General features: G+C 37.9%; 1 protein-coding gene across 19 annotated transcripts in view; it reads left to right on the top strand.

Moving 5' to 3' along the window:
* LOC138749254 (RIMS-binding protein 2-like) overlaps positions 1 to 27,640 on the top strand; it is a 227,447-nt gene that overhangs the window by 32,955 nt on the left and 166,852 nt on the right. For 2 of the 19 annotated variants that reach the window (XM_069910403.1, XM_069910401.1), the window contains exons 2-4: positions 126 to 190; positions 2,536 to 2,610; positions 3,731 to 3,769. The exons of 14 other annotated variants lie outside the window; for them this stretch is intronic. In XM_069910403.1, coding sequence (XP_069766504.1) covers positions 2,587 to 2,610; positions 3,731 to 3,769 — 63 coding nt within the window. In that variant the 5' untranslated portion in view covers positions 126 to 190; positions 2,536 to 2,586. The remainder of the gene's footprint in view (positions 1 to 125; positions 191 to 2,535; positions 2,611 to 3,730; positions 3,770 to 27,640) is intronic. 3 more of the 19 variants (XM_069910402.1, XM_069910406.1, XM_069910407.1) reach the window with 3 other exon arrangements.

A 27,640-nucleotide genomic window follows, 5' to 3' on the forward strand; every position in this document is an offset into this window, starting at 1 on the left:
TTTATTGTTTGGACATTGTGTGACTGGATATTCTGATAATGCATTGACTGTTTGACACTAATTATGCGCATTGTAGCTGGAAAATTGTTTGAACAGAAATGTGTTTATCCTGTTAAATCCCACAGGCTAATCCATGTTTTCTTAAATGTGAATTTTATGGAAACGAGAACTGAGAAGGTGATGACTTGAGGTTAGGATTTTAATATGTAATATTAAGTGTGACGTGGAGTTGGAGATAAAACCATGCATTGAGAGATGCAAAAAATGTCGGGAATGCTCAGCAGGCTACATTCACCAGTCAACATTTCAGATAAAAGAAAATGAATTAAAAAAAATGCTGATGCCAGAAGCACTCAGGCGGCAACAGCAGAAAAGGGAACACAATTAAGGCTCCAAGTTAAAATAATCCTTCCCAGAACTGGTCTTGACAAAGTGTCTTTCAATTGAAATGTTAACTTTGTTTCTACAGATGCTTCTTGGCCTGCTGAGTGTTTCCAACATTTTTTTTAAGTCGTTCCCAGCATGGTGGTGAATGTGTCACTCTTTCAGTGTTTAAAGGGGAATAATAATTCTGGTAAATGTATGAACAGTTTCTTTGCTAACTTGGGTACAAGCTGTTACTGCATTCCCAATATGTTACTTTACAGACACACAGTGTCCTCATGATATAAAAATATATGTTTCTTGGTAACTTGAAATGTATCTCTAAACAATGTAGATGCATCTCCTGAGTTATCTCCCATTGTGATTCCTTTCCTTGGTTCCAGTCCAATTCAACAAAAAGGCAACCAAGCACATTCCTATCACTAGCTCTTCTTTTCTTTTTTCTTTTTTCTTTGGCTTGGCTTCACGGACGAAGATTTATGGAGGGGTAATGTCCACGTCAGCCGCAGGCTCGTTTGTGGCTGACAAGTCCGATGCGGAACAGACAGACACGGTTGTAGCAGCTGCAGGGGAAAATTGGTTGGTTGGGGTTGGGTGTTGGGTTTTTCCTCCTTTGTCTTTTGTCAGTGAGGTGGGCTCTGCGGTCTTCTTCAAAGGAGGTTGCTGCCTGCCGAACTGTGAGGCGCCAAGATGCACTAGCTACTATTGAAACAAAACCCAGAGTGCTTGCATCTAAGTATCCCAGCCAATCCTGAATATAGAATACTTAATATCTATTCTGTCAACAAAAGTGCCAATTTACACCTCTGAAACATTGCCTTTTTCTTCCCTTGCATCAACTCTTTGCCTCTGAACCTCCCATTAATTTCTGTGATTTCAGGACTCAACCAATTTGTGACTCTTCCAGGTTGGCACCCATTCAAAATGCTGCTAGGCACATCCCAGCAAATCCCATTGTAGTTCCTCACATTAGCTCCCAGTCTGACCATGCTTTGATTTTAAAATTTCCATCCCTGTTTTCAAACTCCTCCCAGCCATGAGAAATTTCCATGTTCTTTTACAGCTAGCCTCTTGTAGTTTCTGGATTTTCTGTGTACTGTAATTGATTAACACATTTTGCTGATTTTGGGCATGTCAGTCAATGTTTCCATTGAGATTTAATGCATTTTGAATAAGAGTTGGAACTTCCAGGAAAATAGGAATTTTATTTATTTCAAAAATTAAAAATTCATTTTTGTTTTTCACTATACAGTGGTAAGAATCTCTTTAATTAAGAACATGAATTATGTTTAGGTTGAAGAGAGGAGTGAAATGATTATAGTGAGAAGGCAGACCAGTGGGAAAAAGTTGCTACTGGTGCTTTGGAAGGGAGAAGGGCAAGTTGGGAAAATTGCTCCAGGGTGGACTGAAAACCTGAGAAGAAATGGAGAATGAGTGCACCAGCAAAGTGCAGAGGAGGCTAACTGAGTTGAAGTTAGAACAAAGCAGATGTGAACTGATTTAAAATGTCCACTTGTGTTGAGGTGGTGGCGGTCGGCGATGTGGGCATCAGGTTTTTTTAATGATAAGGTGAGATCTGTAACATATAAAAAAGTAACCTAGACAGCTTTTGTGGTTGGATATTAATTGATGGCATTGGAGGCCTTATTATTGCAAGGAATTAAGTTTGTACCTGGGTATAAATTATAGTTTTAGGCAGTACTAATTTAGCATGTCAAATAACTTTTTTTCCCCCAAAATACTGTTGATGTTACTTAAAGCCAACAGTTTGATACCAGGCTGTTTTGCTGGGTCCCATGGCTTATCTATCCTGTGTCATCGTTCTGATATTGCGGATATAATGTTATTTCAGTAAGTAATATACTACTTTCTCCAGCATTGATCACAGAAAGTTGGTGAATGTTAACTGCTTCGTTAGTATTGGACAATTAGGGATGGGCAATAAGTCAATGTACGAATCCGGTGAGCTATTAGGTGAAGGATAGTAGATGAGATGTACTTAGAGCAGCAATGTTAGCTTTGATGGATTGACTTAAATGGTACAGTTTTAATTTAATTTAGATGTACAGCATAATAACAGGCCATTTCGGCTCACGACTTCGTGCCGCCTAATTTACACCCCATTAACCTACACCCTGTTATGTTTTAAAGGGTAGGAGGAAACTGGAGCCCCTGGAGAAAACCCGCTCAGACACGGGAAGAATGTACAAACTCCTTACAGACAGTGTGAGATTTGAACCCCGGTCCAGTCCCGATCTGCTGGCGCTGTAAAGGTGTTGCACTAACCGCCACACCAAACTTGATCACATTTTCCTTTTGCAGCTAAATGTGGAATTAAGTGAACTATGACAATTATAATGTTTAAAAAACATTTAGCAAGGTACATGGTTCAGAAAGATGCAAAGGGATATAAGCCAAATGCAGGCAAATTGGATGAGTTGAGGAAGGCAACTTAGTCAAACAGGACAATTTGGGCTGAAGGGCCAGTTTCCATGCTGTGTACCCAACTCTATGAAACGCAGTGATAGGAATGTAACCAGTTAATTATTTTATGAATGAAGAAAACTGAAATTAGAATCTTTGTGGAGAAATGGGAGGCCATACCCTGGACTGACACATGCTGCCAATTCCATGAGCAGCAGATTAATGTAGAGCAGTAGTGTGAGATAAGTTAAACCTAAAGATAGTAGTCAGAAGCTGTCAGTACATTCTGGAATGTCAAAGAAAGTAATTTGACTTTAATGTAAAAAATAATACTAGATGAATCTGTATAAAATACTTCTGCTTGGTAATGTGATAGTGTTTGTCTGCTTGAAGCAAGGATAATAAGCTTCTCTAACTAAGACAAGAAGTATAGGAGACTGATAGTGATTCTAGGTTGGGGTTAAGATTTAATGAGATTGTGTCTTTTTAATTTTTTTTACTCTCTGAGATGCAATGAGATTTGAAAAATAGTTACCCAGTGTGTCGCATTTCAATAGGGAAATAGCAGAATCAATCTGAGTTGACTGTGACACCAGGATTCATACCGGATTGAATTCCACTGCTTGGTCAAAGCCATTCTGAATACATGTTACAATCTTTTCATCAGACTAGCTGGCAGGTTAAAACTAAGGCAAAAATGGTGAGTCTCCAGAGAGAGAGAAGATGATGCGTAAATCAATACCATCTCTTAAACATGGCAGATGTTTAAGTGAAGTTCTTTCATTGCTACATTGCTACATTATTTTACACAAATGTGAAAACAGAATTATGCAGGTTGCACAAACTTGCAATTACTTTGAGTAATTTTGGGGACTGTGACTTTTTTATGTTTTAAATTATCTTTTCATTTTCATTCCTTTAGATCTCTGTAATAGACTTGGATTTAGACATGACATCCTTGGTATGTTAATAAAAATGCACTCCATAATTAGCTGCATCACTGACCAGGTTGTTTTTGCTACTGTTACAACATTGACAAATACCGCGTACTTCATTCTAAAATATTCAAAACACTCGTCCTACTTTCTCCGACAAAAAGTAGAACAAAGAAAATGTGTTTGTTTGATACATCACTTGTCTGTAATGACGGCCTTGCTGTATATTAATGATATTTTTTCTTGATACCCTGCACTTTATTTTTGTAGCACTATACCATGCATTTTCTGACTGAGGGAAACACTACGACCCTGCACTTTTGTTTAGTATAGCACTTACAGCTGTATGAATTTACTTGCCTGGACAGGACACAAAACAAAGCTTTTAACTGCATCTCGGTATGCATGAGAACAATTCAATACAATTCAAAATTCAATTTATTGGTAAAGTGATGAAGTGGTCAGTGGCACCTACTCATCCATAACATGGTTACCAAAGCCCAGATCTTATTTTATCAGGGCTACAGCTCCAAACCACATCCACCATGGTCTAAACATGGATCAGAGGTGAAATAGTGCCTTTGTCTTCAAGCAGAATTTAAGAGCAGGATTGAGGACACTTAGTTAAACTGAAGATTATCAGCGTCAGGGAAATACTCCTGAAAATGGAGGACGGTTATGATAGTGGGAAGTCAGATTTCAGATTTATTATCAGACTACAAACATGACATCATATATAACCCTGAGATTCCTTTTTCCTGTAGCCCAGGCAGAATTACCACTAACTGATAGGGCAAAAAATAAACTGTACACAGTGTAAACATGTAAACAAATAAAAGAACTGTAAACAGATAATAAATGTAAACAAACCAACTGTGCAATACAGAGAGAACAAAATAAAATCAATGAAGTGCATAAGTAAAGCAGCCGGTCAGCACACTTTCCACCACACCTCTGTAGAAATTTGCCAGAGTTTCTGGTGTCAGACCAAACCTCCGCAAACTCCTGAGGAAGTAGAGGTGCTGACGTGCTTTCTTCTCAATGCCTTTCGTGTGTTGGGCCCAGCAAAGTTCCTCCGAGATGATGAATCCCAAGAACCTAAATTTGCTCCCTCTCTCCTCCTCTGATCCCCTATTGATCACTAGATTCTATACCTCTGGTTATTCCTCGATCATTCCATTCACAGGACATTGCTGCAAGATTTCCTCAGGGTGTAACCATCTTCAATAGTTTAATCAATGTGTTACCTTCCATCAAGTGGTCAGAAGTGAGATGTTTACTGATGATTCAATTCCATTATCAATTCTATTTGTAGTTCTCTGTGCCTTGGGGTAGCAAAATGTAGAATTCTGGTATTTATTGATAACATTCACTTATCAACAATAATTATCATTCAGGTGATACAAGTCACATTCAATGACCAACTCCCAAAAGAAGACTCTAAATATAATTGCATTGGCATCACTAAGTCCCAGTTGTTAAAACCAATGAGGCATTATTGAACAGAAGTTAAATGGGGCCAGGCACGTAAATGCTGTGGCTGCATGAGTTGATCAGAAGCCTGACATCCAGAAAATATTTACTATTTGATAATGATGGGTTTATTGCCATGTACATTGTACAATGTACATATGCACCAAAATTCTTTCTTCCTGCAGCAAAACAGGCATTTTGTTAAAACAACTGGATAGTGTATATAATTGAATTAAATAAAAACAATAAATGCAGATCCTTTATCCAGACATCTAAAATCCGGAAAGCTCCAAAATCCGGCAAGTGGGGACCAGTGGTTGGGGAGGCGGCCGAGGGACCGGCAGTTGGGGGAAACGGCCAGGCGACTGGAAGGGGGTGGGGGTGGATACGGCAGCAAAATTCGGGTGGGCTTTCCAAAATCTGGAAAAATCCAAAATTCGGAACACACTGTCCCCCAACGGTTCCGGACAAAGGATTGTGTGCCTGTATGTATGATTGATAATAACTATTCACAATTATTCTAGTGCAAAAAAGTGATTTTTGCAATAAGGCGCACAGTCTTTTTGTATTGTTGGAGCAATACCTATTTTAATTTTTAGTTATCCAGCATTTTTGTGCTGTTCATTTGCTGGAGGAGAACAGCTCCACAAATAGTCAAGAGGCTTGATTCCATGCAGGACACCTCAACCTGTTTGATCAGCTTACTTTTTTAAATGTTCATTCCATCCATGACTCAGTCTCTCATGTTCACCATCTACAAATTGCACTGCAGCTATTTATTTAGATCAGTCATTTTCAAACTGCCCCTCTAAGCTCACATTCCACCTTAAGCAATCCCTATGCCATAAGTGCTCTGTAAGGGATTGCTTAAGGTGGTATGTGAGCGGAAAGAAAAAGATTTGAATACCACTGTTTTAATCGTACCTAATTGACTCGAGAAGTGCACGGTTTCATAACTCCAAAGGAAATGGGCCAATGACAATTTTTCTCAAGCAAAATATTTCAGTAACAATTGGGTCTAGAGCAGTGGTTCTCAACCTTCCCACTCACATACCACCTTAAGCAATCCCTTACTAATCACAGAGCACTTATGGCATAGAGATTGCTTAAGGTGGATTGTGAATTTTGGAAGGCGGTTTAAAAACAACCAATCTAGACTGAACCCACCACAACATCCAATCATTCAAAACCTGCCATCTCTATGCTCAAAAGATAACTGGTGCAAGAGAACATGGGACCATCATTTCATATTGGTTTCTCTCCTGGAGAATGATTCATTCTGAAATATTCAATATAAAACTTCTTCAGATGCACTGTGGAAAGTATACTGGTTGGATGTATGACAGGTTGGTTTGGGAATTTGACTGCTCAGGAGTGAAGAAGGTAATAAACAGACAGATTCATCAGAGGTTCTGACCTCCCATCCATTACAGTCATCTATTAAATGAGGCCCTGCCTCGAGAAGGCAGCCAACATCCCTGCTCACAAACTGTTCTCACTGCTAACTTCAAGCAAAAGAAACCGAAGCCTGAAAACCAGCATCTGTAGGTTTCAAAACAGTTTCTTTCTAACAGCTATTAAACTTTCTCTGTTACTCTAAACCTGGCACGATTGTTGTTCGCACTAGGATTATAGGAAATGTGTATGTATATGTGAGAATGAGTGTTTTTTTAACACACACACACACACACACACACACACACACACACACACACACACACTCACCAGGTATAAGCAAGGCTTCTTTCGAAGCTTTTGATCACCTCTGGGGTCTATGGTTGCCATTTTTCCACATGAGGACTAGAGTTATGCCAATGGAAGTTAAAGAAACCACTATGAGGCTGGAAAACACTCAAGCCTCAGGATTACCAAAGTCAACAGTATGAAACATCAGTAACACTCTTCATGAGGCAGGTGTGGCTGTGTCAATGGCTATTGATCTCAGAAGAATTCATGACAGAAATACAGAGGCTACACTGCAAGATGCAAACCACTAGTTAGCCACAGAAAGGGTGCCCAGATTACAGTTTGCCAATAAGTATTTAAAAGAGCCTGCAGAATTCTGGAAAAACAAGTCTTGTGGACAGATGAGACCAAGATTAACCTGTATCAGGCTGATGGCAAGAGCAAAATGTGAAGGCATAAAGAACTGCTTAAGATCCAAAGCATACCACCTTTGCCCTAGTGTGACCTCTGCATTTCTATTCATGAAGTCTTCTGAGTACAGTTGTCATTGACACATTCACACCTACCTCCTGAAGAATATTTCTCATCTGTCAGACATACGTTTGGGGATTTTTCTTCATTGTGATGAGAATTCTGTCATCAGCAATGGAGATCTTCAATGGAATACCAGTCCCTTTGGCATTACAGAGCTCAACACTATGCTCCTTCATAATAATGTCCCAAACTATTGATTTTGGTCATTCTAAGGTTCGGGTGATGTCTTTTTTATACAGTGTGTGTGTGAATATATATATATTATATATACATGTGTATGTAACATCATAGACCAACACCAATAGAAATTCACCAAGACAATGGAATTGTAAAACAATAATTTTTATGAAGAACTATTAATAATATTACATCTTACTTAAATATATACTTAACCCCGACTATGCGCAAATGTATGAGTGAGCGTGGATTCTCCAAACCATTGCAGCTTAGGCACAATTGTGAAAAGTCATTTCGAAGCTCATTCTTTGAAATCCTGTGTTGAAACTCAGAACCTTTAAACTGATGCTCAGAAGTAATTATAGGTGAGATACTGAGTCATCAGCTTTCTCAAAACTCATAAATTCGTGTTGAGTTGCTTTCAGAGTAATGTTCTTTCAAATTAATAACTTGTCACAACTCCCTTCTTCCTTGCATAGGGGTTACAAAACTTGTGACTTCCACGATGCAATTCTTCTACGAACCCAGATAAGGGTTAAACAAAATGCCCATTAGAATGATCACAATCCAAATACAGGACTAATCCTGTTTCCTTTACCCAGACATGGGTCAAACAAAAATGACCATTAAATGACCACAGTAGATCACTGATAAGGAAAAAGAGTAGAAGTGACAATCTCACTCGAAGTCACTCCAATTCTGTCTTTCCAGATGACTTTCTGATGACATAAATGCTGTTTATTTTCCCAAGTGTCTCATTCACATGACTTGCTTGATTAATACTGGTTTTCAGTTCAATTTCCCCAAAGCCTGAGTCATAAGCAGATGGCTTTCTCTTTGAACAAATGTCTTCTTGAGTAAACGTTCATTGTTATAGTCTTTCAATTGAGAACAGTAATGCTGTTTACAGCTTGAATTAGGTGCCAGGCTCTCGGTTCAAAATGTTGTTATCTGTGAGTGCCTCTCCCTGTTCCAAATCCCCAAAGTAGCTTTAAACAATATAAAATAATGATAAAATTAACATAAGCCTGCAACAGAAAGATGTAGATAGAGAGAGATAGAGAGTGATAGAGAGAGAAATAATGTTTTTGATTTTAATGTAATTCAATAAATTTGCTGTCATAGTCTCTACAAATTTGGTTGCAGCAAGCAAGAATTTCAGCGCATATGCACAGTGTACAGTTATGAGAATAAACTCATCAGAAGACAAGGTAGTTACAACATGACATGAACATTTAAATCCCTCTGCGACTACTATTTATTTAACAATATCTATTTATTTTTCTATAAGTACCGCATATAAATTACTTGTAAATATTTGTGCTTTGTTTATAAGTGTGTTTGCATGTTTTTACATCAAAGGCCGAAGAACACCCTTTCGTCCAGTTGTACTTATACAATTGAATGATAATAATAAACTTGAACTTGAAAATCAAGATTTTGCAAATGGCTTATGGAGAATCTGCAATGATAACACTGATAGCATTAAAAAGTGCTGAAGTTTACAAAACATTTCTTAACTATATTAGTCTTAATAGCCAGAGCAGATCATGGACAGAAAAACTGCAGATCCCATTCTCCTGCGAATGAACTTTTGATAAACATGGAATCTAATGATATATCCCTGGTGCCCTTTCTCATCTATAAGCTTCACAGTTCTCAAAATTTGTTCTGTGTATATTTCAAAATTTATTATCATGTAGTAAAAAGTGTAACATTAGACAAAATTGACCTTAATCTGCCACAAGACAGATTCACCACCAGCAGTAATTGCTGCGCTCCTCTTACTATTAACTTAACCCCCTTCTAATTCTAAGCGCACATGCACCTAATGTTTATGAGTTCAGGAAAGTTCTTTTTCACTGTTTAATCATTCACTTTTCACTTCTCCGAGTTCACTGGTACCAGGCAATCTTCCATACTATGCACAGAATTAAACAGTTATTATCTTTACCAGGCTCTGATGTTTTAACTTAAGTAATTACCACTCAGGAAGGTCTTTGTTGATTTCAGAGAGATAATTGTTGTTTGTTGACACACACAAACTGATCTCCTTCAACGAGCCACTGAAGTGTCTTGCCAAGAAATTTGCTCCCTCTTGGATTTTTCCAAAAGATGACCTCTTCTTCCAGGTGACCACAAAGAGTTCTTCTTTTTCCCCTAATTCAGGAGAAACACATTAACCAGCCACAGCCTCTGGAATCGATTACAGAAATTTTAATAGGCTGAATTTGGATCTCAAAACCCAACTTGAAATGGGGTCTTGTAGTAGGTCTGCAAACACCAACAGCTGCTGAATCTCTCAGTCTTTCTCTCTCTCCCAAAGAATGAATGCTTTCTCTCTGTTTGGAAAACCACATGACCCCTCTTGGAACAGCAACCTTAAACTTCTGGCTTAATAGCAAAACATTTTCAGCTCTTGAGCCTGGACACTGTACAAACATGCTCTCCAATTGGCTATTCCTGCATGGCACCTGAGATGTTTGTGAAATGTAATCTAACAATTAAACCTAACAATCATAACCCTTTTAAGATATATTTTATCAAATTGTATTTACCTATTCCTTAATATAACCTCAAAGAATATTGTAGGTCTATCAGTTGATTGGTTTTGTGCATTGCTTTGTGTGTCACTGAAGTTTTGGAAGTCCTCTCTATATTTGAGAGGATTGAAAAGATATTTCAGACTTTGAAGGTACAGTAGTTTTATTTAATCTATGTTGCTGTCTGTCATATCATTCCAAGCATTGACAGATTGGATATGATGTTTAATTCTGATTCCTTAAAATCTTGTTTTTGATATCATTTTTGTCTTATTTTAATTCATCTAAAATAGAAATGTGTTTTTCTCTGATGGAGGGATGGCACCTGAGATTTGCTAATTTTGTAGGTGTCCTACTTTCTTGCTTTTGCAGTTCAATCCCCAATGAATATTTATTTTCTTACCATTTTTTTTTGCTCATCGTTGAGCTGATCAGTATAAAGATATCCTTTGATCATCCATCAGTTTTAATAATATTAGTCCTTACACAGTATTATTCATTGATTTTTTTTTGGTGATGTATTATTGCGACAAGATAGCATTTAGTGACTATCCTTCATTGCTCCTGAGAATGAGGTGATGAGTCACTTTTTAAAATTGCTGCAGTCATTCTAACATGAAGTATTCAAATGGACATTCAAGTCATAGTTTGTTGGCATGTGTACCAAGGTACAATGGGAGAATTTCATTTGCATGCAATTCAGCTTGTCAACCCAAATATAATACAGCAATAAAAACAGAACCGAGTGTGGAGTTACAGAGAGAGTTCAGTTAGAAAAGTTATTTTTACTGGTGCGAGGTTAATTTTTTAGTTGTCTAATAATGGCGGGTGAGAAACTGTCCTTGATTCTGGTGGAGCGTGATCTCACACCCATGAATCTTTACCCCCCCCACCCCCCAACAGGAAGAGAGTGTGTCTGGGATAGGATGAGCCATTAAACAGATTGACTACTTTTGAGAGGCAGCAAGAAAAGAAGATGGAGGCGATGGGAGAGGAGGTGTGATGATATGAGCTGTTTTCACAATCTTCTGCAGTCTCGAGGTCTTGGACAGAGTAGTTGCCCCACTGTTGCACTGGTGATTCCTGAAAGGAAACTTTCAATGGTGCATCTGTAGAAGCTGTAAAGGAATGCAGGTGATGTGATGAACTTCCTCAAGTTTCTGGGAAGTACAGGTGGAGGTGAATTGTCTTGGCATAATGGTAATGTCAAAGTATTTAATCTAAATGTGGCGATGATATAGTTCTGTTGAATTATCAAAGACAACGGGATATTTTTGTTGAATGTTCAAAGTTCAGGTTTATTGTAGTGTACGTGTATGATATCAAGTACAACCTTGAAATTCTTTTTCCTGCAGGCATGGCAGAATTACTACAGTGCTATCAGTAGTGCAAAAAAAACTGTACAAAAAATATTTATGCAAGAGAGAAATGCAAACAAATACAGTCAAAAATAAATATTCAGCAATAAATATTTTGGAGTCTGATGGTATGAGGGGTAGCAACTGTTCCTGAAAATGGTGATACGAGTTTTGTGGCACCTCAACCTCTTTCCTGATGGCAGCAGCTAGTACAAAGCATGTTGTAATTATAATCATTAATCATAATGATTGCTACTGCTCTGTGATGGCAGCATTCCATGTAGATGGTGGAGAGACTTTTGCCTGTGCTGTATTGGGCTGTTTCCATTACTTTCTGCAGGGCTGTACACTCAGAGGTAGTGGTGGCCCATCCCAGACTGTGTTGCAGTTGCTCACTGCATATCAGAAGAAATTTGCCAAGTTTTTCGTTGTCATACCAAAGCTCTGAAAATGCCTGAGGAAGTTGAGATGCTAATGTGCTTTCTTCACAATGTCATTTGTATGTGGGGTCCAGGAAAGGTCCTCTGAGATAGTGAATCCCAGGAATTTAAATTTGCTCTCCTTCTCCACCAAAGATCACTGGATCATACAATTCCCCTAAAGATCACTGGATTGTACACCTCTGGTTTTCCCTTCCGAAAATCCACAATTAGCTCCTTAGTTTTGGTGACCTTAAGTGCGAGGTTGTTGTTAGTGCACGGTTGAGCCAAGTTTTCATTCTCCCTCCTGTAAGCTGTCTCATCACCCCATTTTTTATGTGGTACCATCAGCAAATTGGTAGATGGTGCTGTGGTTATACCAAGCCACAGATTCATAAGGGTAAAGCGAATAGAGCAGGGGGACAAGAACTTAGCCCTGTGATGCTCAGTTACTGAAGGAAATTATGGAGGAGATGTTCCTACCAATCCTCACTTTGTGGGATCTAGAGGTGAGGAAACCCATGACCAATTTACAACAGTGGAGTACTGAGGCTAAGATCTTGGAGTTTGCTGATTAATTTTGAGGAGATGATAGTGTTGAATGCTCAATGTAGTTAATAAAGAGCATCCTGATGTATGTGTCTAAAGGCCCTTTGAGGTGAACCCTCCACCTTGAGGGAGACAGGAGGAGCAGATCTTAACTTGCAGACTCACCTTCTGGGTGGCAGCCCTAAAAGGCTGCTTGCAGCATTGCCTAGTCCACCTGAAAGGGCCTATTCATATCTAGAGGCGCCTCATAGCACCTCCGGATCTGATGATGGTGGGGTGACTGGTGCCGCAGCACCACCTGTCATAAATATGTTGCATAGCAATGGTCGTTTTTCCCTACCCATAATTCCGCACGGCAGTGGAACCACTCTGTGTTTCCCACAACAGTTCTAGTTATGTGGGGGATTATGGGTAGGGAAGACCGCCATTGCTATGCTGCATTTTGTGCTGCAGAGAGTGGCCCCGATGCAGAAGCGGCCAGCCGAGCTGTGACAATCCACACTGGCTGCTCCCGACATCCCCTGCTGGCTGCCTCTTCCCCGACGGCCTCCACCGACCTCTCCTCCCCAGTGGGGCGGGGTCTTCCAGGCAGTGGGGTGGTGGGTGGCTGTCAGGCAGCGGGGAGGGGTCTGTCAGGTAGCAGGGTGGGAGGCTGTCAGGCAGCGGGGTTGGGTCACCGGCAGATAGAGTAATCAGCCTTCCCCCAGGCAGCCGCTTATAGCGGCTGCACATCCAGGTGCGTTGGCGGAGCAACGGAGGACAGTTGGTGTCAGTGCCTCGGTGGCGCTTCCGCTGCATTCAGGTGAGTATGTCTTTAGCTGCAAGGGAAGAGATTATGTGGCTTTACACTTGGGTGTTCAGGCCACCTGAAAGGACCTAATGTTGTTCTGGTGTTCTAGGCTTTGTGTTGAGCCAGTGAGAAGGCATCTGCTATGGATCTATTGCTGTGGTAGGCCAATTGGAATGGATCCATGTCGCAACTCAGTCAGGAACTGAGGTGCTTCAACTCTCAAAACACTTCATCACTATGGATGTGAGTGCCACTTTGCTCAGGAGATGGCTTTTTGTAGATTGCACCTACTTCTTGTGTGTTTTTCTGGGTCTCTGGAATTCAGAATTGCTCATAATGGCCTATCATTGGTAGTAAGGAGATTAATCTTGGAGATAAGTACCAGAATTTTGAAGCGGCAAATGAGAAGCATTTTTTTCCACACAAAAACTGTTAGAATATAGATGCTATGATTATTATATATTTTAAAAGTGACATAATTTCAAAAATTATGTATTCATTAAAAAAATATCTTGAAGGGTTGGGGAACAAATAAGAAAATTGAATTTAGGTGGATAGCTTAAGTACAGAACTGACATTGTTTGAATGATCCAATTTCTGAATGCATACTTCTGTTAGGTTGTGTCTGAAATATGTTCAATGAGGCCTTCCTTTCTCAAGCCATTAAAATGGTGAACAGATCCTGTTCAATGAAGATTTTGGCGACAACATTCTATTGGCTTAGATGGTATCTGCACAACAAAAACCACATTTTTTGCATGCAACTGAAAATTTATGACCTTTTTTTATATTTTTCTCTTTTTTTTTATGCATTGAGTTAATTTAAATTGTATTTTTCATTTGTTAGGTGTGTTTTACATACCGGGTGTCGCTGCAGCCAACAGGAATTTCATTGCATCTGTACATTGTATTTGCATATATGATAAAAACAACCCTTACCTCACCATTAACAGCAGCATTGTCTGACCCAGGATATTGTTCTTGTTGACAGAACATTTTCCAGCTTCTATTTATATTTCTCCATTGATGTTCACATTTATTTATTCAGCCCTGCATTATTGGTAAAGCTAATATATTTTTAAGTATTTTATGTTTGTGTAAATGAAAATGCTGCTCATTAAGTGAACAATAGGAGGGAGTACTACTTAAGGGAGAAAAGATGTACAGTTAATTCTCTGTTTTGCCCTGGGCATATTCAGCTTCTCTTGTTCATTGAACATGTACAGATCTCTGAGTTTACTCCCTATGACAAATCAATTTCTGCAGACAGCATGTGCAAGATTCATGATATTTAATTATAATTGGGAGCAGGAATTGTCACTAAAGGTTTTGTTTGAAGATTTATAAATAACTTTGCATCATGACGAGGTTAGAATTCTGCATATCATAATGGCAACAGAAATAAAAGGAGAAGCGGCCTTATGATTCTTCGCACTTGTTCTACAATGCATCAAGATTGATGTTGATCTTCTCCTTCAATGCTATTTTTTGTGCTCTTTCTCCAAATCCCTTCATTCCCTCAATTTCCAGAAATTAGTTGATTTCTGTTTTGAATAAACTCAATGACTGAAACTTAACAGCCATTCAGGTCAAAGATCGAAAAATCTTCACTTTCCTCTGCATGAAGAAGTTTCTCCACAATCCCAAATGGCCCATGCTTTATTCTGAGGCTGTGACCCCACAATTTAGATTCCTCAGCTTTCTCCCTGCTACCAGTCCATCAAGTCAAGTAAGAATTTTGTAAATTTCACTGAAATCTCTCCTGTGTCTTGAAAAGAGAATACAGGCTTTGTTTATTTGTTTATTTATAGAATGGAGGTTAGCGCAATGTTATTACAGTGTCAGTGACCCAAGTTCGAATCCGGTGCTGTCTTTAAAGAGTTTGTAGGTTCTCGCTGTGTCTCTGGGTTTCATCCAGGTGCTCCAGTTTCCTCCCACTCTTCAAAATATATAAGAGTTGTAGGTTAATTGGGGTAGTTGTGTTACTGTGCTGTATTTCTTAATTAAAAAAAATAGAAATTTAAAATATCCCCCTTTCTGATAGAAAATAGTGAAAATGGCAGTAATATCTGATAGAATTGATAGTCAATAAAATTATGTCTAATAGAAGAATACAATCTCGGGCATGCATAATGCTGACACAGTACACCAGTGCAAAGCATTGATGCATAACTTTTGTTCGCAGCAGCTGATTCACGATGCCTAGGTGCACCATATGTTTATGAATTGTTTTTACAGTAATGGTGCAGATTACTGTAACTTAAAATGGGGTCACGCAGTATTGATGTGTGGCATGAGAATGCAAATGACTCATGCAAAGATCAGAAGTAAATTGCTGTTAAATAATTAACCTGGTGCTTTCGTGATTCTGTGACTCATACTTAAACAGTCTGCCTTACACACCATTTTTAAGTGTTTGCATTGCCTTGAGCTCTGAACTTTGAGGGTATAAAGACTTCCTCCCTCCCAACTTTGAAATCGTCTTTATAATTTAGCAACACTGACTGAGTACTATTACAGAGCCTCAGAATGCAATTCTATTGTCTGGACCATTCCAGAGGACACCTCCTGTATTTATTAGATAGCGTATTGTATTTCTCTCTCTATACAGTCATGTGAACAGCTGTATGCATACCTGACACCCATCAGCACAAGGAGATGGAGAGAAACATCAGGCACAGCCGGTGCCAATGCAAAGAGGGAAGCTAATGGGTAGCTCTGTGGAGAAGGGACCTCGTCTCAAGATTGATCTTGTAAATTTAGCAGCAGTGATGTATGTCAATTAACGTGGAACTGAGAGGTCCTGTGCATCTTAACAGTCATTTGTTATCATTCGATAAGGAACAGGACAAATATTCAACCTTGAATGATCTCCCTTCCCTTCAACTGGAAAGGAGAAAGTATTGCATAGTTTTCTAATGAGGTATTCAAGAAGAAAGCATAAGGTTGGACATAAACATCGGGGCCATTTATATCATTGGGGAGCTCAGTGAACACGTAAACTATGGATGGATGCGGAATTTTCTTATCTTCCAAAGTTTTCAATACCTGGAAATTGTGAAAGATCCTCATTGGAACTGAGCACGTGCTTATCAACCCCACATTTTAGAAAATTTTGTGACATCAGATGAAGAATTTTTTTTGTGTGTTTGCAATCATTTGGTTCCTTTTTGGATCCTTTATGATTTCAATGAAAGAAAAAGCCTTGGAGGCATCTACATTGCTAAGTATGTCAGCACTTTGCAACTACCATCACAGTATAATTGTCAATGAGATAGATTATGAGAATTCTTTTGGAGCCATTATTTGAATTACATACAACTTTCACTTGATAGCCAACTGCAGAGTCATTTGACATTACCTGTACTTATGATTTCTAATCCAATCATCAAGTTGAGCTCTGGACTGGAAAAAAATGATAGCTGAACTTTAATCTTTCTAACTTGGCATTAGTATTAATAGGATCAATTGTGGACCCAATACAGAGCTACTGATCTCAATATCAGCTCAACAAATGCTAACAAAATGTGACCTGCAGATATCAGAGTTGCTGGAAAAATTCAAGCAACGCAAATACAGATCAAATGGGAACAAGTCTTCTTGCATTACAAAAGCTTGAGGAGGAGGTAACTTTGATGGAAAAGCCATTAGAGCAGCTATCAGCATTTAACTAAATGCAAAGGTGAAAGGACCTGCAAATATTTGGAAAATCTGCCTGAGGTTGTAAACCATAAGCTATAGTTTTTGATGTTGGCTGTGATAATTCTCCACCATAGTCTTCAATATGATTCAACATTAATGTTTCAGAACCAGGGTAAGGGAGAATCACAAATTATTTCTTGAGAATGATGCAAGGAAGCTTGATGCTAAAGGTTTGAATGGCAAATATGCATCTCCTTATCAATAAACTCTCCAATATCATTGCCTCAAAACTGAAGTGGGAGAGTTCTCCTTTATGAAGGAGAATGGAAAATTGCTTCTGCTGCTGACACCTTGATGATATCTATGAATTCATTAACCTTAAATATTTAAATCAAGGATAAAAATAACAGCATAACAGAACACATTAATAGTTGTCATGAACAGCCCTTCTGTTGTGAACCACATTTCACCTCAAAACCTCCACATCCATGCTAGTCCTGATGCCTATATCCAGTAATAAAACTGTCTGCTCTTCAAGGGCTTGTCTAGTCAGTTTTCTGTTTGCACAATTTGTTCCTGAGTGCATCAATCTGCCTCTAAGTAATATATCAATCCCCGATGGGATCAGCCAATGACATAGGGTGGCACAGAGAGTTTGGATGCTACTGTGTCAACGTACCAAAGTGAACTCCACTTCTAGAATGGAACTATACAAAGCCCTGGGCAAGGCTGGAATAGACTCCTTGATGCTCCTTGTCCTCGCCTTTGATCTTTCAGAATGCCCTAACCATATGCTAAACATTTTGCTCTTTTGTTACTTCATTTAAATAAATATCAATTTCAACAGACTTCATGAATGCTGGGGAAAGCGATGGGGAATCAGATATTTACACGAGAAAGAGATTCTGGTCTTGCTAAGTTATGGTGCTGGGTGGGTCTAGGTTACACCAGTGCTCATCAGGAGCACCTCGAGGCTAGTTAAATTCAGAGGCTGAGAAGACCCTTCTTCTGTTTGCTGGGCCAGTTGGTAATTTCTTCCAAATTTATCTTCAAAGACAAAGAGGAAGTTTTATTGCAAGTGATGCATTAACTTGGTTGAATTTCTTCATCTCCCTTTCTGCCTGCCAGTATGCATCTGTGTGCTTCTCTCATCTGACCATGACTGGGATCACAAGGTAAAATCATCATCCCACTGCAGACAAAATGCAATGTGTTAATGTTCCAATTATCAAGCCAATTGGACTATGAGGCAGATGTACCCCTCAACTTATCCCAGCATTTGGCTCACAAGTAGTTGAAATTTTACTAGCTTTTTTGGAATGATAATGTTTACATTTGTGGGACCAACTGCACTGTTCCAGTGTAAGAGAGGTCCAAAAAATGTGAACACAGGAGGTCAAGACAAAAGTATAAATGAGCTGGCCTGTAGGAATTTGACAGCAATACCACCTCACAGAAGTATGATTCTTTTTTTAAATTTAAAAAATTTTTTCACACTGTGAGAACCATATCAATCAAAATACATATAAACATTTCCCTCTTAAATATACACAGTGGGATTTTCTCCCCTTTTTTCTCACCTACCTTCCCACCCCCCAGAAGTATGATTCTTGAGTCTTGCTTTTCCATCCTGTTCTGAAAACTGACCATGAAAAGATTATTTTGTCTAAAAGTATCATTTTTTTCCTACATTTTGATGTTTAACATAAGTTTCCCAGAGACTGACTTGAAAATCGAAGATTCTCCCAGCGTAGGCCATGTATTAAATGAGAGGATGGAGAAGTGGGTTTGCTGGATAATTTTCAGAATTCAAAATGATACATTATATGAAAATTTCATAAATCTTGGATTATTTGTCACAGACATTCCAGTCAAATCTTAGGCCCTTTTCACAACCGTGAATATATTTTGGATGTATTTTGCCATTTCTGAATTCAGTGTTTTATAATTTTCCAATCTGAGAGCTCTTGATAAATCTGATTATAGTAAGTACACTCTCTTCCTCAGAAGAGGTGCTGTGTTTGACCTTGCACACTTTCCAAGAACTAAAACTATTTTATTTGTGATAAAACAAGATCAAGGATTTAAAGAGATTGTCTGATTGCACCTTTAGAAATTAATTGTTAACCCTCGTCTGTACCCATTTGATTGAGCTTGTGATTAGAATCTCTGTGTTTCGTAGCTAATTGTCAGCATTTATGGTACTATACACAGTGCAGCATTGAATTTGATTGACTAATATTGCATTCATACTATGACCAGCCGATTAGAAATACATTGTAAAGTGAGTAGAGTCATAGTGTAGAAAACTTGGTTACTATTTAAATGTGTGCAAATCTCAGCCATGGTACCACACTCCAAAGCATTCCCATAGGTTATGGTTAATCACTCATTCAGCTTGATCAGATAGATTTGGCCTTTGAATTAACTGCTTTAATGCATTATCATCTATTACAGTGTATCCTAACTTCCACGGGTATCTTAGCATCACTATGTGTGTTCTTAGTCCCAAAGTCTGTTTTGTAAGTCGCCATGTTTTACTTTACAATGGGCACTGTCACTTATTTTACCATTTTTGGCGGGCTGGGATGTGATATATGCTGTAATGTTCTATCATTCTGGATTCTCTGACACACTGAATACTGTTCATACTGATTTGCAGCATGAAATCATTAACAGTTAATATGAGATGTGATATAACTTGAACAGAAGTCTCAGTTGATCTAGTATTTGGCATTCCCTCTTGTCCTTTTCTATATGTTTGTCTTCTAGAATTTGACCGTAAAAATCTCCATTCTATTGGCATTTGTTCCCATTTCCCTCTTGTCCTTTACTATATGTTAGTCTTCTAGAATTTGACCGTAAAAATCTCCATTCTATTGGCTTTTGTTCCCATTTCCCTCTTGTCCTTTTCTATATGTTAGTCTTCTAGAATTTGACCGTAAAAATCTCCATTCTATTGGCATTTGTTCCCATTTCCCTCTTGTCCTTTTCTATATGTTTGTCTTCTAGAATTTGACCGTAAAAATCTCCATTCTATTGGCATTTGTTCCCATTTCCCTCTTGTCCTTTTCTATATATTAGTCTTCTAGAATTTGACCGTAAAAATCTCCATTCTATTGGCTTTTGTTCCCATTTCCCTCTTGTCCTTTTCTATATGTTAGTCTTCTAGAATTTGACCGTAAAAATCTCCATTCTATTGGCTTTTGTTCCCATTTCCCTCTTGTCCTTTTCTATATGTTAGTCTTCTAGAATTTGACCGTAAAAATCTCCATTCTATTGGCTTTTGTTCCCATTTCCCTCTTGTCCTTTTCTATATGTTAGTCTTCTAGGATTTGACCGTAAAAATCTCCATTCTACTGGCTTTTGTTCCCATTTCCCTCTTGTCCTTTTCTATATGTTAGTCTTCTAGATTTTGACCGTAAAAATCTCCATTCTACTGTCTTTTGTTCCCATTTCCCTCTTGTCCTTTTCTATATGTTAGTCTTCTAGAATTTGACCGTAAAAATCTCCATTCTATTGGCATTTGTTCCCATTTCCCTCTTGTCCTTTTCTATATGTTAGTCTTCTAGAATTTGACCGTAAAAATCTCCATTCTATTGGCATTTGTTCCCATTTCCCTCTTGTCCTTTTCTATATGTTAGTCTTCTAGGATTTGACCGTAAAAATCTCCATTCTATTGGCATTTGTTCCCATTTCCCTCTTGTCCTTTTCAATATGTTAGTCTTCTAGGATTTGACCGTAAAAATCTCCATTCTATTGGCATTTGTTCCCATTTCCCTCTTGTCCTTTTCTATATGTTACTCTTCTAGGATTTGACCGTAAAAATCTCCATTCTATTGGCTTTTGTTCCCATTTCCCTCTTGTCCTTTTCTATATGTTAGTCTTCTAGAATTTGACCGTAAAAATCTCCATTCTATTGGCTTTTGTTCCCATTTCCCTCTTGTCCTTTTCTATATGTTAGTCTTCTAGGATTTGACCGTAAAAATCTCCATTCTACTGGCTTTTGTTCCCATTTCCCTCTTGTCCTTTTCTATATGTTAGTCTTCTAGATTTTGACCGTAAAAATCTCCATTCTATTGGCTTTTGTTCCCATTTCCCTCTTGTCCTTTTCTATATGTTAGTCTTCTAGAATTTGACCGTAAAAATATCCATTCTATTGGCTTTTGTTCCCATTTCCCTCTTGTCCTTTTCTATGTGTTAGTCTTCTAGAATTTGACCGTAAAAATCTCCATTCTACTGGCATTTGTTCCCATTTCCCTCTTGTCCTTTTCTATATGTTAGTCTTCTAGAATTTGACCGTAAAAATCTCCATTCTATTGGCATTTGTTCCCATTTCCCTCTTGTCCTTTTCTATATGTTAGTCTTCTAGGATTTGACCGTAAAAATCTCCATTCTATTGGCATTTGTTCCCATTTCCCTCTTGTCCTTTTCTATATGTTACTCTTCTAGGATTTGACCGTAAAAATCTCCATTCTATTGGCTTTTGTTCCCATTTCCCTCTTGTCCTTTTCTATATGTTAGTCTTCTAGAATTTGACCGTAAAAATCTCCATTCTATTGGCTTTTGTTCCCATTTCCCTCTTGTCCTTTTCTATATGTTAGTCTTCTAGGATTTGACCGTAAAAATCTCCATTCTACTGGCTTTTGTTCCCATTTCCCTCTTGTCCTTTTCTATATGTTAGTCTTCTAGATTTTGACCGTAAAAATCTCCATTCTATTGGCTTTTGTTCCCATTTCCCTCTTGTCCTTTTCTATATGTTAGTCTTCTAGAATTTGACCGTAAAAATCTCCATTCTATTGGCTTTTGTTCCCATTTCCCTCTTGTCCTTTTCTATGTGTTAGTCTTCTAGAATTTGACCGTAAAAATCTCCATTCTACTGGCATTTGTTCCCATTTCCCTCTTGTCCTTTTCTATATGTTAGTCTTCTAGAATTTGACCGTAAAAATCTCCATTCTATTGGCATTTGTTCCCATTTCCCTCTTGTCCTTTTCTATATGTTAGTCTTCTAGGATTTGACCGTAAAAATCTCCATTCTATTGGCATTTGTTCCCATTTCCCTCTTGTCCTTTTCTATATGTTAGTCTTCTAGAATTTGACCGTAAAAATCTCCATTCTATTGGCATTTGTTCCCATTTCCCTCTTGTCCTTTTCTATATGTTGGTCTTCTAGAATTTGACCGTAAAAATCTCCATTCTATTGGCATTTGTTCCCATTTCCCTCTTGTCCTTTTCTATATGTTAGTCTTCTAGGATTTGACCGTAAAAATCTCCATTCTATTGGCATTTGTTCCCATTTCCCTCTTGTCCTTTTCTATATGTTAGTCTTCTAGAATTTGACCGTAAAAATCTCCATTCTATTGGCATTTGTTCCCATTTCCCTCTTGTCCTTTTCTATATGTTAGTCTTCTAGGATTTGACCGTAAAAATCTCCATTCTATTGGCTTTTGTTCCCATTTCCCTCTTGTCCTTTTCTATATGTTTGTCTTCTAGAATTTGACCGTAAAAATCTGCATTCTATTGGCTTTTGTTCCCATTTCCCTCTTGTCCTTTTCTATATGTTAGACTTCTAGAATTTGACTGTAAAAATCTCCATTCTACTGTCTTTTGTTCCCATTTCCCTCTTGTCCTTTTCTATATGTTAGTCTTCTAGAATTTGACCGTAAAAATCTCCATTCTATTGGCTTTTGTTCCCATTTCCCTCTTGTCCTTTTCTATATGTTAGTCTTCTAGGATTTGACCGTAAAAATCTCCATTCTACTGGCTTTTGTTCCCATTTCCCTCTTGTCCTTTTCTATATGTTAGTCTTCTAGATTTTGACCGTAAAAATCTCCATTCTATTGGCTTTTGTTCCCATTTCCCTCTTGTCCTTTTCTATATGTTAGTCTTCTAGGATTTGACCGTAAAAATCTCCATTCTATTGGCTTTTGTTCCCATTTCCCTCTTGTCCTTTTCTATATGTTAGTCTTCTAGGATTTGACCGTAAAAATCTCCATTCTACTGGCTTTTGTTCCCATTTCCCTCTTGTCCTTTTCTATATGTTAGTCTTCTAGATTTTGACCGTAAAAATCTCCATTCTATTGGCTTTTGTTCCCATTTCCCTCTTGTCCTTTTCTATATGTTAGTCTTCTAGGATTTGACCGTAAAAATCTCCATTCTACTGGCTTTTGTTCCCATTTCCCTCTTGTCCTTTACTATATGTTAGTCTTCTAGAATTTGACCGTAAAAATCTCCATTCTATTGGCTTTTGTTCCCATTTCCCTCTTGTCCTTTTCTATATGTTAGTCTTCTAGAATTTGACCGTAAAAATCTCCATTCTATTGGCATTTGTTCCCATTTCCCTCTTGTCCTTTTCTATATGTTTGTCTTCTAGAATTTGACCGTAAAAATCTCCATTCTATTGGCATTTGTTCCCATTTCCCTCTTGTCCTTTTCTATATATTAGTCTTCTAGAATTTGACTGTAAAAATCTCCATTCTATTGGCTTTTGTTCCCATTTCCCTCTTGTCCTTTTCTATATGTTAGTCTTCTAGAATTTGACCGTAAAAATCTCCATTCTATTGGCTTTTGTTCCCATTTCCCTCTTGTCCTTTTCTATATGTTAGTCTTCTAGAATTTGACCGTAAAAATCTCCATTCTATTGGCTTTTGTTCCCATTTCCCTCTTGTCCTTTTCTATATGTTAGTCTTCTAGGATTTGACCGTAAAAATCTCCATTCTACTGGCTTTTGTTCCCATTTCCCTCTTGTCCTTTTCTATATGTTAGTCTTCTAGATTTTGACCGTAAAAATCTCCATTCTACTGTCTTTTGTTCCCATTTCCCTCTTGTCCTTTTCTATATGTTAGTCTTCTAGAATTTGACCGTAAAAATCTCCATTCTATTGGCATTTGTTCCCATTTCCCTCTTGTCCTTTTCTATATGTTAGTCTTCTAGAATTTGACCGTAAAAATCTCCATTCTATTGGCATTTGTTCCCATTTCCCTCTTGTCCTTTTCTATATGTTAGTCTTCTAGGATTTGACCGTAAAAATCTCCATTCTATTGGCATTTGTTCCCATTTCCCTCTTGTCCTTTTCAATATGTTAGTCTTCTAGGATTTGACCGTAAAAATCTCCATTCTATTGGCATTTGTTCCCATTTCCCTCTTGTCCTTTTCTATATGTTACTCTTCTAGGATTTGACCGTAAAAATCTCCATTCTATTGGCTTTTGTTCCCATTTCCCTCTTGTCCTTTTCTATATGTTAGTCTTCTAGAATTTGACCGTAAAAATCTCCATTCTATTGGCTTTTGTTCCCATTTCCCTCTTGACCTTTTCTATATGTTAGTCTTCTAGGATTTGACCGTAAAAATCTCCATTCTACTGGCTTTTGTTCCCATTTCCCTCTTGTCCTTTTCTATATGTTAGTCTTCTAGATTTTGACCGTAAAAATCTCCATTCTATTGGCTTTTGTTCCCATTTCCCTCTTGTCCTTTTCTATATGTTAGTCTTCTAGAATTTGACCGTAAAAATCTCCATTCTATTGGCTTTTGTTCCCATTTCCCTCTTGTCCTTTTCTATGTGTTAGTCTTCTAGAATTTGACCGTAAAAATCTCCATTCTACTGGCATTTGTTCCCATTTCCCTCTTGTCCTTTTCTATATGTTAGTCTTCTAGAATTTGACCGTAAAAATCTCCATTCTATTGGCATTTGTTCCCATTTCCCTCTTGTCCTTTTCTATATGTTAGTCTTCTAGGATTTGACCGTAAAAATCTCCATTCTATTGGCATTTGTTCCCATTTCCCTCTTGTCCTTTTCTATATGTTAGTCTTCTAGAATTTGACCGTAAAAATCTCCATTCTATTGGCATTTGTTCCCATTTCCCTCTTGTCCTTTTCTATATGTTGGTCTTCTAGAATTTGACCGTAAAAATCTCCATTCTATTGGCATTTGTTCCCATTTCCCTCTTGTCCTTTTCTATATGTTAGTCTTCTAGGATTTGACCGTAAAAATCTCCATTCTATTGGCATTTGTTCCCATTTCCCTCTTGTCCTTTTCTATATGTTAGTCTTCTAGAATTTGACCGTAAAAATCTCCATTCTATTGGCATTTGTTCCCATTTCCCTCTTGTCCTTTTCTATATGTTAGTCTTCTAGGATTTGACCGTAAAAATCTCCATTCTATTGGCTTTTGTTCCCATTTCCCTCTTGTCCTTTTCTATATGTTTGTCTTCTAGAATTTGACCGTAAAAATCTCCATTCTATTGGCTTTTGTTCCCATTTCCCTCTTGTCCTTTTCTATATGTTAGACTTCTAGAATTTGACTGTAAAAATCTCCATTCTACTGTCTTTTGTTCCCATTTCCCTCTTGTCCTTTTCTATATGTTAGTCTTCTAGAATTTGACCGTAAAAATCTCCATTCTATTGGCTTTTGTTCCCATTTCCCTCTTGTCCTTTTCTATATGTTAGTCTTCTAGGATTTGACCGTAAAAATCTCCATTCTACTGGCTTTTGTTCCCATTTCCCTCTTGTCCTTTTCTATATGTTAGTCTTCTAGATTTTGACCGTAAAAATCTCCATTCTATTGGCTTTTGTTCCCATTTCCCTCTTGTCCTTTTCTATATGTTAGTCTTCTAGAATTTGACCGTAAAAATCTCCATTCTATTGGCTTTTATTCCCATTTCCCTCTTGTCCTTTTCTATGTGTTAGTCTTCTAGGATTTGACCGTAAAAATCTCCATTCTACTGGCATTTGTTCCCATTTCCCTCTTGTCCTTTTCTATATGTTAGTCTTCTAGAATTTGACCGTAAAAATCTCCATTCTATTGGCATTTGTTCCCATTTCCCTCTTGTCCTTTTCTATATGTTAGTCTTCTAGGATTTGACCGTAAAAATCTCCATTCTATTGGCATTTGTTCCCATTTCCCTCTTGTCCTTTTCTATATGTTAGTCTTCTAGGATTTGACCGTAAAAATCTCCATTCTATTGGCTTTTGTTCCCATTTCCCTCTTGTCCTTTTCTATATGTTAGTCTTCTAGGATTTGACCGTAAAAATCTCCATTCTACTGGCTTTTGTTCCCATTTCCCTCTTGTCCTTTTCTATATGTTAGTCTTCTAGATTTTGACCGTAAAAATCTCCATTCTATTGGCTTTTGTTCCCATTTCCCTCTTGTCCTTTTCTATATGTTAGTCTTCTAGAATTTGACCGTAAAAATCTCCATTCTATTGGCTTTTGTTCCCATTTCCCTCTTGTCCTTTTCTATGTGTTAGTCTTCTAGGATTTGACCGTAAAAATCTCCATTCTACTGGCATTTGTTCCCATTTCCCTCTTGTCCTTTTCTATATGTTAGTCTTCTAGAATTTGACCGTAAAAATCTCCATTCTATTGGCATTTGTTCCCATTTCCCTCTTGTCCTTTTCTATATGTTAGTCTTCTAGGATTTGACCGTAAAAATCTCCATTCTATTGGCATTTGTTCCCATTTCCCTCTTGTCCTTTTCTATATGTTAGTCTTCTAGGATTTGACCGTAAAAATCTCCATTCTATTGGCATTTGTTCCCATTTCCCTCTTGTCCTTTTCTATATGTTAGTCTTCTAGAATTTGACCGTAAAAATCTCCATTCTATTGGCATTTGTTCCCATTTCCCTCTTGTCCTTTTCTATATGTTAGTCTTCTAGGATTTGACCGTAAAAATCTCCATTCTATTGGCATTTGTTCCCATTTCCCTCTTGTCCTTTTCTATATGTTAGTCTTCTAGGATTTGACCGTAAAAATCTCCATTCTATTGGCTTTTGTTCCCATTTCCCTCTTGTCCTTTTCTATGTGTTAGTCTTCTAGGATTTGACCGTAAAAATCTCCATTCTACTGGCATTTGTTCCCATTTCCCTCTTGTCCTTTTCTATATGTTAGTCTTCTAGAATTTGACCGTAAAAATCTCCATTCTATTGGCATTTGTTCCCATTTCCCTCTTGTCCTTTTCTATATGTTAGTCTTCTAGGATTTGACCGTAAAAATCTCCATTCTATTGGCATTTGTTCCCATTTCCCTCTTGTCCTTTTCTATATGTTAGTCTTCTAGGATTTGACCGTAAAAATCTCCATTCTATTGGCATTTGTTCCCATTTCCCTCTTGTCCTTTTCTATATGTTAGTCTTCTAGGATTTGACCGTAAAAATCTCCATTCTATTGGCATTTGTTCCCATTTCCCTCTTGTCCTTTTCTATATGTTAGTCTTCTAGAATTTGACCGTAAAAATCTCCATTCTATTGGCATTTGTTCCCATTTCCCTCTTGTCCTTTTCTATATGTTGGTCTTCTAGAATTTGACCGTAAAAAGCTCCATTCTATTGGCATTTGTTCCCATTTCCCTCTTGTCCTTTTCTATATGTTAGTCTTCTAGGATTTGACCGTAAAAATCTCCATTCTATTGGCATTTGTTCCCATTTCCCTCTTGTCCTTTTCTATATGTTAGTCTTCTAGGATTTGACTGTAAAAATCTCCATTCTATTGGCATTTGTTCCCATTTCCCTCTTGTCCTTTTCTATATGTTAGTCTTCTAGAATTTGACCGTAAAAATCTCCATTCTATTGGCATTTGTTCCCATTTCCCTCTTGTCCTTTTCTATATGTTAGTCTTCTAGGATTTGACCGTAAAAATCTCCATTCTATTGGCTTTTGTTCCCATTTCCCTCTTGTCCTTTTCTATATGTTTGTCTTCTAGAATTTGACCGTAAAAATCTCCATTCTACTGGCTT

The sequence above is a fragment of the Narcine bancroftii genome, chromosome 14 (assembly GCF_036971445.1).
Source record: "Narcine bancroftii isolate sNarBan1 chromosome 14, sNarBan1.hap1, whole genome shotgun sequence".
Taxonomy (NCBI): Eukaryota; Metazoa; Chordata; class Chondrichthyes; order Torpediniformes; family Narcinidae; genus Narcine; species Narcine bancroftii.